General features: G+C 41.0%; 1 protein-coding gene across 4 annotated transcripts in view; it reads left to right on the top strand.

The window, feature by feature from the left end:
* Nucleotides 1-12984, top strand: part of HDAC2 (histone deacetylase 2) — a 53488-nt gene that overhangs the window by 16252 nt on the left and 24252 nt on the right. For all 4 annotated transcript variants that reach the window (XR_014786655.1, XM_084827343.1, XM_084827341.1 and 1 more), the window contains exons 6-11: nt 2800-2941; nt 6062-6154; nt 6241-6349; nt 7426-7566; nt 9396-9504; nt 12639-12769. Coding sequence is in view for 3 of the 4 variants with exons in the window: in XM_084827343.1 (XP_084683469.1) it covers nt 2800-2941; nt 6062-6154; nt 6241-6349; nt 7426-7566; nt 9396-9504; nt 12639-12769 (725 nt within the window). In the remaining variant the exon portion in view is untranslated. The remainder of the gene's footprint in view (nt 1-2799; nt 2942-6061; nt 6155-6240; nt 6350-7425; nt 7567-9395; nt 9505-12638; nt 12770-12984) is intronic.

The following is a 12984-nucleotide window of genomic DNA, read 5'->3' as shown; positions in this document are numbered from 1 at the left end:
ATTAGTAATAGCCATAAACCAAGACTTAGATAAAAGAAAAAGTGGTGTGTGTGTGTGCGCGACACACACACACACACACACACAATTACAAAATAAGAAAGATTTATTAATATGCAACTTTGGTACAAAATAGAAGTGTCTGTTGGATAAGCACCACTCAACTTGGGCCAGCGGCTTATTCGAGGAACACTATAGAAAAAGGAAGAAAGTACAGAAGAAAGGCCAATTAAGGTAAAGAAGCAGACACATGCACCAGATAAGGTTGTGAGAATGCCTTAGGGAAGTTGAGGGCAGCCAGGAACCCTAATTGCAGCAGGGCAAACTTGAGATATAGGTGGCTTGGGATGGCACAAACAGAGAAAGCTGCAAGTAGGATAGTGAAGAGGGAAAGAAGCAGGAAGAACGAACATACATACATATATAGATATTCACTGTCCTAGGGTAAGGTGGGGAATGGGAAAGGACTGTTCTTCTGGGGAATGAGTCTTGCTGATCAGTCCTTTCGTACCTGGTTGCAGGGGTTGTCTATAACAGGGAGCTGGAGTCAGCCCTGCAAATTGCTTTATCCTGCAACATGAACCTGTAAAACAGGACTGGGCAACTTTGGGGGATTTGGGAGCTATTTCTTGCCCCCACAGGCCACACTCCTGCCATGCTGCCAGAAATCGGCAGGGCAGTGGCAAAAAAGGGTCCCTTTTAATTTCTCCCTTTTTAAGCCTCTATCATAGTTTGCTGCTGAATTTCAACAGTTTGGCAGGGGCCACACCAGAGATCAGGGGCTCACATCCAGCCTACACCCCTACTCTAGAATGATGGCTAGGTGATCAGAGAGGTATCTGCATGTTCTGGAGGCCTCATGCTGCTATGTATTTCTAGTGTACACAGTGAGAATCTCCCCACCCCCATTAATGAATTCATTTAGAGGTTAGCAAGTATAAATTGCGGCTTCCTTGTCCAGGATCATTCTAAGTCCTTGGTTAGTCAACCTTCCTGGACAAAATGGAGATTTAGAGACAAGATGCTAGGACAATATGTAAAAATGCAGTGATGCTGAGCTCCTCAGTAGCACTTCCTATTCTAGTGAATGGTGACTTAGTGTTCATCTTCATTATGTGTGGGGTCATTATCTTGTATGTGTAGGGTTTTTGTTGCTTACTCAGTTTCCCTGGAGTCTGTCTGACTCCAATACTATAAAAGGGTGTGTGTGTGAGGTTGGATTAAACAACAGGTAAGAAAATACATGAAGTGGCTCAGGTAGGAGGAACACCTTTTACTTTTTTCTCCCTTTGGTGTCTGATATGAACACATGTGTCCGAATGAGAAGGCAATTCGTTCATACTGTTAGTGAATTAATTTAGGCTAGGCACTGGCAGAAAGTCATCAGAAGTGAGATTTGGGGCCATGTAACAATGAAGAGCAATGAATCTGAATAGAGTTATACTTGATAAACACAGGAAAGGTAAGATGACAATAACTGTATCTTCTCTGTAGCATTTCAGACAAGGTACAGGTTGTAGAGTTCAGGAAGGTGGTTTTTCCACTAGACAGCAGCTAGATGGCCATAGGATTGTTTGGTTTCCAGGAACTGACTGAGCCCATGCTCCAAGGTCGGTTCCCGGAAAACTGCTTCCCCTCCCCTGCTCCCTCATAGGCGGTATGGATCGTTCCTAGGCTCTGCGCTCGGAAGAGCAGCACGGAGCAGGGCAAAAGGGGGCATTCCCAGGGGTGGGGAGTGCAGAAGTGCTGGTATGATGCTTCCTAGGTGTCATCCGCACACAAACACCCACCCACTCCGAAGTCCCGTGGCTAGACAGCCAAAATTGGCCATTTAGCCACAAATGCAGGGCAGCCGGAGCATGGAGGAGAAGATCCTCTCTGCGCTCCACTGACCCTGTATTGGATAGTCCATCACCTCCGAGTTTGGATGCGGCCACCTATCCCGATAGGATTGTTTCCGTAATTATTTTCCCCTTCCTCTTAAGTAGGAAATGGGTGCAAATGTAAAGGTAGAACTCTAAAGCAGGGATGGGGAATGTGTATTCCTCCAGATATTGTTGGACTGTAACTCCCATTGGCCCTAGCCAGCATAGCCAATGGTGAGGGATGATGGGAGTTGCAGTCCAAAAGCATCTGGAGGGCCACACATTCATCCTTCCCTGCTCTAAAGAATAGACCGCAAAGAACAGGGAATTGGTATCAGTTACTTGCTAAGCTTGATCTTGCACATATATTGATTTAGATCCTGAAAACTGTGAGTGAAAGGAAGCTTTCCCCTCCCCCAGAAGCCTGGATGGGAAGCAGGTGGTTGAGAAGGAAATTGCTCCACAACAAGTAGAGGGGCTTTCCATGTTTCTAGCAGCTATATTTATGTTAGGGATACAATTTTCCCTCAGCACAGCTTATTACTAGCAGTCAAAAAGATAATTTAAAATCCTAGGCCAACAGGAGTCTTTTTCCAGTCCTGGTTGTTGCCGATCATTGCTTTGGGATGTAAATTGGTAACAAGTATCCTTTTCAGATAATTGTATGTTATTACATTAATAAGCTACCAATACAGTTATGCATAGTGACCTTCCTAGTTGTTGGTACTGTGGCATGGTATAGTGGAGTTTTAAGAATTGGGTTACCTTTAATTATATTGGGGGATGGAAGAGAGATCTACATATGAGTGGTCAGGCTGCTTTTATATACCTGATTTAGTCTGGGGAAGGAAAAGGACATCGGGGCTACATCTGGCACCAGATATACTTTGTGCTTTTTAAAGAAAAATAGTATTATACTTGTTTATTTCTCCTCCAGATACCATCAAAGAGTGCTGTACATTGATATTGATATCCACCATGGTGATGGTGTTGAAGAAGCATTTTATACAACAGATCGTGTTATGACAGTATCATTCCATAAATATGGTGAATATTTCCCTGGCACAGGGGATTTGAGGGTAAGTTCAGATATGAGCTTATCATTTGATTAAGTTAGCATCTTGCAAACATCCTTAAGGCTGACTCTCAAGTTAAAATAAATGAGTTATTAGTTTCTGTCCTTCCTTTTCTACAAGGACACTTACAATTGGTCAGGGTGAAAAGGCCTAACATTAACTTAATGATGACATCACTGCACCTGGATCCAAGTCTGGTTCAATATATGGTCTATTTATGGGTGTAGGTACAGTATTGTTTTCTTTATTAACATTCATATACTGCTTTACTTGCTAAAAAGCTATTTTCTCCCCTTATTTGACCATTATGTCAACAGCCTAGATTGCACAGACCAGTTCTGTCTAGTACATTTTATTAGAGACAGTGCTACCCACGCAATAGCGGTTTGTAGGAAGGAGAACAGAAATTTGAGTTCATGGAGAAGAAAATGTAGAATGTGTGTGGGGTGGGGGTGGACCTGTCCTTAGCCAAGGCAACCCAGCCTCAGTGTTTACTTAAGCTCTGTTTAATGTTGTATCTGTGTTGGCTGTTGCACAACACCCCCTGAACCTATTTGACACACACCACCAAATTGAGACCAAGGACCCACACTTGACTGGTATCTCTATTCAGCATCCTAGGTACATTAACAGGACTTACTTCTGAGAAGACATGGATAGGGTTGCACTGTAAGTGTACTCATATATGTATGCCTGTATATTTTGGTTTTCGTGGTAGCATACAAATAAATATAACCTTGGGCCAGAGGCTATATGTGTTGCCCAAGAAGTGCAGAACTGCGAACACAAAGATCCCTAGATCTTCTTCTTGTTTGAGGCAGAAGAGTATCTTTGCCAATTATGTAGATTCTTCAGTAATTGAAGAAATATTAGAGGACTACTATTTTGCTTAGTCTAGGTTGCCTGGATGTCCTTAATGATAGTGAAGCTTCTGAGATTATATTAATTAGGTATTTTTCAGTGTTGTTAAATGTATTAGGCCAATAATGGTGTAAATGTCTATGTCAGCTTAGCTGTTTGCCATAATAACTATTTCTGTTCTTGCTAGCTGTGGAATTCCTTTCTCTTTTCCAGCCTTACCCAACCTGGTAGCCTTCCAGATATGTTGGATTACAGCTCCCATAATTCCCAGCCATCATTGCCATTAGCTAAGCCAAAATGTTTAATTTCTATTGTCCATGCTGGCTAGGAATTATGGGAGTTGTAGTCCCAACAAGTCTGGAGAGCAACCTGGTTGGGGAAGGCTGCTCTTTTCAATAGAAATTAAATGTATTGGCTTAGACTTTTTTTTTCCTGTTTCAACCTGACCGGCCACAAGATGGTACTGTTGCTTCATGCTAAACATAGGTGAAATGAATTTCTTCTAAAGAGCAGAAGCATTGACCTTAAACTAGTCTTTTACCTGTGAAGCACATTTAAGGGTTCACTTCTTTAATCTAGTCTCCTGAAATCATCTGTCCAAAAGACAAAGTCAGCTAACTTTAACAGTGCCTTAGCTAATGCAAACAGGAATATGTTTTCAGGCACTTTTATTTTAATTTTGTTAACTTTGAGCATGGCAGGCTTCCTGTACTACCCCAGTCTGTAGTACCTGTACTACCCCAGTCTGTAGTAATATGATAGATTATGTGTAATCTCCTTAAGGTATTGACCTAGCTTTTGTGTATGTTATGTACTTTGATGGCACTATATGCTTAATTTGGTTGTATCTAGATCAACATTGTGTGGGATTCCCTGGTAACATCACCTTTGGATGTGCTTCCTTGTCACCCCCCCCTCCCCCGACTGCCTAATATAGCATTTAACAAAAGGTTTTCTTACGGTACTTTGCATTCACACTGTTTTGTTTCTTCAAAAACATGACAAGATGGGAATATAAGCTGCTTTATACCAAGTCAGACCACTGGGTACACATACAATGACAATAGGAAGGAACAAGGCAGGAAATCATCGGCAAATGATTCAGAAGGGCTTGGAGAACCTGCTGTGTCTTTTAGGTCATCTAATGAAGAATAGGAGCCTATGTTTTTGTATGTTTTGATTAGTAAAATAGCTTCCTATGTTAAGATACGTTGTACAGTTTCGCTTATTCTGGAATAGGGGAGAGGGACATATGTTAATAAAAGGTAACTTTACTACCCTTTTGAGCTCCTCCATAAGAGACTTTAGTATTGTATCACTTTGAAAACCTACTACTATGCAGAAATTTAAAACCTGTGCTTAAAGCTCATACAGGAAGCAGGAGGAACTGTTTCAAGGCACTTCTGTACCTCAAAAAAAGAAAGATGGTGACACTCTTCTTGCAATAGGGCTGCATAATACTTTGTTCCACAGTAAATTCATTCACTCTAAGGGTGCAACAGGACTTTTGGTTGTTTTTGTTGGAACAAGCTAACCCATGTTCTTCTCTAGAAATATGCTAGATCTTCATACTGGTGAATGTGAAGAGTATCTTTGTACTGAAATCAGAATGATTTTTTAAAGGGATGTAACTATTCTACTACTAAATGGTAGATCACATGTTTCATTTGTCCTGAACTTTGAGAGGTGAACAAGAAGGAATAATCTTTGTGTTTCGCTTAGTGAATTGTGGCACATTTCTTGTAGATATAGCATGTGACTTTATGGACTGACAGAGCAGACCCATGACATTACTCTCTATCCCCAGGTAATTGGTTGTCTTTTAAAACTCATCTGCCCGTATGTGTCTGTTTTATACCATCCCCATTCTTGATGAGATACACTATTTTATCCCCTACACTGATTCCAGACTACACCCTGCTGAGATTGAATAAAGGCATAAAATCTAAATTATGCTTTTGGGTCTGATTCTTCTGTATTGTCACATGTCTATCCTCCTGTTCCTCTGAACGTACTTTCTTGTGCATTGATTTCTTCTACTGTACTAATCAAATGCTTTATCTGACGATTTTAAGCTGGAATATCCAATGTATCTGACACTTCCTGTGTATATAATACTGATATTAATTTCATACTTAATATTTGTCTTATACCCGAGTGGCATCTATAATACTTTAAAGCACAGCCCTGGCACAAAATGTCACACTATTTTTTTTCTTTTGATATCAGTGTGTTTCTCTTGTGTTCTTCATCTCTTTATAGGATATAGGGGCTGGAAAAGGCAAATATTATGCTGTCAACTTTCCAATGAGAGATGGAATAGATGATGAGTCATATGGACAGATATTTAAGCCAGTGAGTATATTCTGAATACCATTTAAAAGGTAGCTGATATTGTGAGGTTCAGTAGAAAATTTAATATCCTTTCTGCTTCTGTATAGATTATATCCAAAGTCATGGAGATGTACCAGCCTAGTGCTGTGGTGCTGCAGTGTGGGGCAGATTCACTGTCTGGTGACAGGCTGGGATGTTTTAATCTTACTGTCAAAGGTAAGAGAACATTTCTGAAGATTCACAACTACATATGCTTTCAAACCACTATTAAATAGAGATTTGGTGAAAGTGTTTTGTGACCCTTAGTTCTCCTGCGGGAATCTCTCTAACGTTATACATTAGAATAGGATCCTGAAGAACCCCAGACACATTTCACCATTCGACTGCATCTGTAGTTCCTAATAGTCATGTGATATCTTACCATAGTTGCTGATTTTTTTTGGACAACTGGGTACATTAATTCTTCCTTATCACATTTCTCTCCCATTCATAATCATCTATTTCCTTTCTGCTTTGAATCCTTTGGATTTTTTCCCTTTCATCTAAATTTCAAAGTGCTATCTTCCACATTCAAGTGAAACTACGAGATAAAGTGATTATTTGCATGTATGAATGAGCTGTCACAGATAGAATTTTCATACCACCTGCTGTCACTTCAAATGCTCTTTAGAGGAGATGGGTCACATATTCAGATACCTGCCTGGGCAGCAGTGGTGGAGAGCATATATGCTGCCTCTTGTCAATCATGCAACAAAAGGAACATGTGAGAAAGATGCTCCATGTAGAGGCCTTTATACGTGATGGTCTGATTTTCTGTGATCTTAAAGGTCTTTAGGGCTTGGTTGCCAGCTCTCATGTAGAGAAAAATCCAGTGTTGTATATGAATCAGTTCCAAAACATGGAATAATATGTGAAATACAAGATTTCTAGTATTTTGTTATAACTGCATTGTTATTGTATGCAATGCAATCATTTTATATGTAAATTACAGAATTATTACATTCATTGTGGTTAAATTGTTTGTGAATCTCTTTGCCTTTGACACATGCAAGAAAATGTGTATAAGTAACTCACTGTCATAAATACAAAACAGAAAATTGAATCCAAAATGCAGATGTTCTGTGCCTCATCCCATCCTGTTCACATTTTGTAGTTCTTGTATCACTTCAGTTGTGTTTAGTTTCATTTTAGAGGTGAGGTTCCCATCTAAACATCTTCATTGTGTAGTCTGCGGGTGAATTTTATGAGCTTATATAACTTTATGTCTTTTATATGTTCATGATTTGTGGCAGGCCATGCTAAATGTGTGGAAGTTGTGAAGACTTTCAATTTGCCTCTTCTGATGCTTGGAGGAGGTGGATATACCATACGTAATGTTGCGCGATGTTGGACCTATGAGACTGCTGTTGCCTTAGATTGTGAAATTCCTAATGGTGAGTATTCTGAGAAATAGAATTAAGCTTTAATTTGCTTATTGCCTCAAAGAATAACCTAAGTGAGCAGTACTTTTGCCTGCCTTAGTTATCTGATTACCATCCCAAAGTAATCTCTTCTAACACTGTGTTCACATTCATAGGTTATGCAAGTGAAGCACTGAGCCCCTGGAATCTTCCCCATTAAGTCATTGTTCAGGACTTAATGTTAGTACCTGAAATCATAAACAAGGCACCATTATTTATAAAGTAATGACCTGGTTCTCACAATTGCTACAACCCACTGTGGCTTATTTAAGTCACAATGACCTGTGGCACCTGCAGGTGCCATATTAACTATTCAAGCCCTGGCTGTAGCTTGCTGTGTCATCCAAGCCCAGGTGGGCAGGGATTATTTGAGGGTTAAACGACCCTCAAGTAACTCATGGTCTTTTGTAGCGTTATTTGAGGGTTGTTTAAGCTTCAGACAACCCTTGCTGCCCAGGTTCGGATGACACAACAAACCATGCCAGTACCCTGCTGGGGACTGAATATTTGAAATGACTGCATGCGCATGCCACAATCCACTGTGGTTTATATAAGCCACAGTGGACTGTGGTAATTGTATGAACTGGCCCAGTGTCATATCATTGTTCCTTTGAGATATATATCCTTTAAGTTGTGGGCATTAAACAGAAAGCATAGATTTAGTAAAATGTGGGTTTATAGATGATTTAACATGAGGTAGTATCCCATCTTAGTCTAATTTAAGTCCCATTCATTTCAGTGGTTCTGCTCTAAGGCTAGTGTTGGATACAACCCAGAATTAAGGGTGCCATCTTGAGAGGGTTTCACCCTTAAAGGTGGCCTAAAAATAATTTTAAATTAAAAAATTAAAGCTAATAATGAGTAAGAAGAAAGAAAATGTGACACAATCTTAAAATATGGTCCAAGCAAAGGTCCACTCATATCAGTTAAGCATGTGCTTAACTTTTATAAGTGAAGTCAATGGGACATAATAGTACTTAACTTGGTTTCTTAGTATTCTGTAGCTACAAATGTATTTTATTGCACTGCATTATATCTTGTTTTGGGGCCTGTACTGGCCTGTTATAGAACACTCTTATGACTGGCAGAAGAGACTCTTATGTATAGCCATTCTTTGTCTGCAGGACTTTGTCCTGATGGCTGAATCATTAAGAGGCAGGAATCTTCTTTTGACCCATGTTGTTTCTGGCCCTTCAGCCAGGCTCTTGGTAGCTTCAGATAGCCTGCCTAGATGGATGTCTCTTTGAGCACAGATATTTGATAAAATATTAATAAAATACGTTAAAGCCTGTATTAACCTTGTAGAAATATTTATTTAAATCAATAAATAACTTCAGTGTTGAACTGAATCAACACCAAGCTCCCTAGATCTCCACTATGCTGTGGTATGTGAAATATGTCAATAGATACCCAGTCGAAGTAAGTCTCATTCTGTCATGACAGTGGAGATCCTAGATTTCTGTTGCAGAAAGTAACTGCAGCACATGTAATCTTGAAAAATATTCTTCCTTAAAAAGACTAGCTAGGAGTTTTCCCCCATTTCAAAATTATAACACTCTTTAGCTTACCTGCATCATCACCTAGAACAACTCTTTGAACACTGTGCTATGATGAATTTCATTCATTAGGTCCCAAATATGAAGTTGTTCTTTATCTACATTACATAATGTGTAGGAAAATGAAAAAATGATGTTTTCAGCAGTGTTGTCAAATATGACAGTGTTTATGATAGGAAGATCTGTAATGGAACCCAGCAATAAAGCAGTCAAAGAAGCAGTTATAGCTCAATCTTGTTTTAACAGAATTGCCATACAATGACTACTTTGAGTACTTTGGACCAGATTTCAAGCTGCATATTAGCCCATCAAATATGACAAATCAGAACACCCCAGAATATATGGAGAAGATTAAGTAAGTAATAATGCCCTACTTTTGTTATGGATAATATAAAAGTCTGAATCTTTGCCAGTGTTTGTTTAGACAAGTCTATTATTTTTATTTCATTTCTATACTGCCCAATAGCCGAAGCTATCTGAACAGTTCACAAAAATTAAAACCACAAAGCGCAGCATAAAACAATGTAAAATGTGAAAGCTTAAAACCATAGTATAACAGTACAACCAGAATAAAACCTAGCAGCAATGCAGAGATTTAAAATAGAGATTTAAAACACCAAAGCTAAAAGACCTGGAAGCTAAAATGCTAAAATACTGGGAGAGTAAAAAAGTCTTCACCTGGTGCCGGAAGGAGTACAGCGTAGGTGCCAGGTGAACCTCTCTAGGCAGCTCATTCCACAGCTGGGGTGCCACAGCAGAAAAGGCACTCTTCCTGGTAGTCACCCACCTCACTTCCTTTGGCAGGGGCTCACGGACAGGGACCACAGAGGATGATCTTAGGGTCTGGTCAGGCACATATGGGAGGAGGTGATTCTTCAGATAACTTGGCCCCAAGCTGTTTAGGACTTTGAGTGTTAATATCAGCACTTTGAATCAGGCCCGGAAATGGACTGGCAGCCAGTGCAGCTGGAAAAGTACTGGTGTAATGTGATCTCATTGGCCAGTCCCTGTTAACAATCTTGCTGCCCTATTTTAGACTAGCTGAAGTTTCCGGACCATTTTCAAATGCAGCCCCACCACGTATAACACATTGTAGCAATCTAGACGAGAGGTTATCAGAGCATGGATAGCTGTAGCTAGGCTATCACTGTCCAGATAAGGGCGTAGTTGGTATACCAGCCTAAGCTAATAAGTGCTCCATGCCACTGAGTACACCTTTGCCTCAAATGACAGTTCTGGGTCCAAGAACACACCCAAACTATGAATGTGACCCTTTAGGGGGAGTGCAACCCCCTCCAGGTTGAACATCACCTAGCTGGGCAGACGAACCACCCACTAACAGTACCTCCATCTTGTCTGGATTGAGTTTCAGTTTAGTGGCCCTCATCCAGGTCATTACCATCCCCAGACATTGATTCAGAACAGCTACTGCCTCCCCTGGGTTTGATGAAAAAAGAGATAGACTTGTGTGTCATCCACATATTGATGGCACCTCAGCCCACACCTCCGGACAACCTCCTTAAGCGGTTTCATGTAGATGTTGAACAACATAGGGGATAAAATAGAGCCCTGTGGAACCCCATGGCATAATTGCCAAGTCACAGAACAATAATCCCCTAGCACCAACTTCTGGAATTGGCCATCCAAGTAGGAGCGGAACCACTGCAGTGCAGTGCAGTGCCTCTAACTCCCAACCCAGACAACCTATGCAGAAGGATACCATGGTTGATGGTATCGAAAGCCACTGAGAGGTCCAGGAGAATCAACAGGGTAGCACTCCCCCTGTCCCTCTCCTGGCAGAGGTCATCCCACAGGGTGACCAAGACAGTTTCCAGTCCAAAACCAGGCCTGAAGCCCAATTGAAATGGATCTAGGTAATCCGTTTCCTTCAAGAGTGGCTGGAGTTGTCCAGCAACCACCCACTCAAGCACCTTGCCCAGGAAGGGGATGTTGGCCGCTGGCCTATAGTTGTTAACATCCTCTGGGTCCAGGTTAGGCTTTTTCAGGAGTAGCCTGATCACCACCTCTTTTAAAGAGGCTGGCACCATCTCCAGGAGGAATTTGCAACTTCCTGGACCCAGCCAGACTCCCCCCCCCCTTGTTTGATGTAATAAGCCATGAAGGGCAAGGGCTGAGCACACAGGTTGTTGACCAGACTTGGCCAAGCACCTTGTCCTCATCCTCGGGCCTCAATAACTGAAACTCATCCAATAAAACTGTACCTGATGGTGCTCTGGACGTATCTACTAATCATGCAAACTAGTCACAAAGTGTCATGCAAACTAGTCACAGCATGCTAAGGAGGGTTCCACATTCTCTATCCATGGCCCAGAATGTAACAGGCTATGGACCACTTGGAAAAGTGAAATCCCCCAACACCATACCTCCCCCCTACCTGTAACCACAGTTATGGTGGAACCCCCCGACCCCTGAGTTACTCAATGTATTTCCCAGGCACATATTAAAAATATTAAAATATAAAACATAAAACAGTATAAAAGAGAGAGCAACAGCTAAGAAGGAGCAAGTGAAGATCCACATTTGCCCCTTCTTGTTCTTTGAAGCTGCTGCCCTCTGCTGCTGCTATTTACTGCTATTAGCTGGTTGCAGGTATCTCTGGAAAGGCAGTAGGATGGGTCTTGCATGTGCTCCTCTGTGCATCTCCAAGTGCGATGCTAAGTGCCTCTGGCAGCCCCTGCTCTTAAACACCTGTGGGGTAGAAGAGTGGCTGGGCAGCTTATGTCAGTAACCAGTGGGAGAGGCCTCAGCAAGGTGGCTTTGATAGGAGGCCTCACCCCAAACACACTCCAGCTATGAGTAATGAGTAATAATGTCCTTTCTTTTTTCAGTCCACTAGGAAGCAGGGAAAGGGAGGGATAATATGGAACTGTAGTAGGAGCTGCTGATTCAAAAGGGAACAGGGGGAACTGATGAGTAAATTATTTATCAGTGTTGGTTAGTTAAAAGAAATTTTGCTTTCCTTTCTCAAAATTTGGTCTACTTCATTTACATCCTCTTTGTTTAGAGGTAAAATAGTGATATTGCAAGAGAGCTGTTAGTCTCAGGAAATTATTTTGTGTGTAGATGTGCAGCATACATGACCTCTGTATATTATCATTGTAGACTTGTTACTTGGTGTAAATACGCTTACATTGAATTTGGATTCCAGCAATATGTTCCAAGAGTGTATTTTTAAATTGTGTTTGTAGGGGGAGGTGTGTGTGTGCGCGCACGTGCATTTCTGAACATAGGTGGCCCACCTGACTCATACTTTAGACCCTCCTGTGTATTTTCTTTGGATACCATGACCTGTTTGCAAGAGAACTAGCCCTCTTGCCATGTAACCTGCTTTTCACCTTACTTTCCTATGATCACTAGGCAGCTGCATATTTATGCATGAAAGAGAATTAGGAAACTCCAAACACACATTGGGAAGAAAGTTGTATTGTAAATTGTAATAAACTTTTTCCTGGCTTACGTGCCTTGCAGACAGCGTTTATTTGAGAATTTGCGAATGTTGCCTCATGCTCCTGGTGTACAGATGCAGGCTATTCCTGAAGATGCTGTTCATGAAGACAGTGGTGACGAAGATGGTGAAGATCCAGACAAACGTATTTCTAGTAAGAAAGGGCTAACATTAGAAGACTCAATATAAAATCTAAGCAATGTGATTGAAATGTCACAGCAGAAGATGATATGAGTTTGTATAATTTCAGGATTGACTTATCCCTTGGAGGCAGCTTATTTGTTAACTTTGTTACCAGTTTTGATTATTCCCCAACCTCTTTCCCTTCATATATATATAGTTGTTGTAATGGTTTTTGTGTTCCTCACG

This window comes from Heloderma suspectum, chromosome 1 (genome assembly GCF_057233095.1).
Source record: "Heloderma suspectum isolate Gila_16-S chromosome 1, 16-S_ref, whole genome shotgun sequence".
NCBI classification, from domain to species: Eukaryota; Metazoa; Chordata; class Lepidosauria; order Squamata; family Helodermatidae; genus Heloderma; species Heloderma suspectum.
Note: the sequence above shows the minus strand (reverse complement) of the source record. Positions and strands in the feature narration are given on the sequence as shown.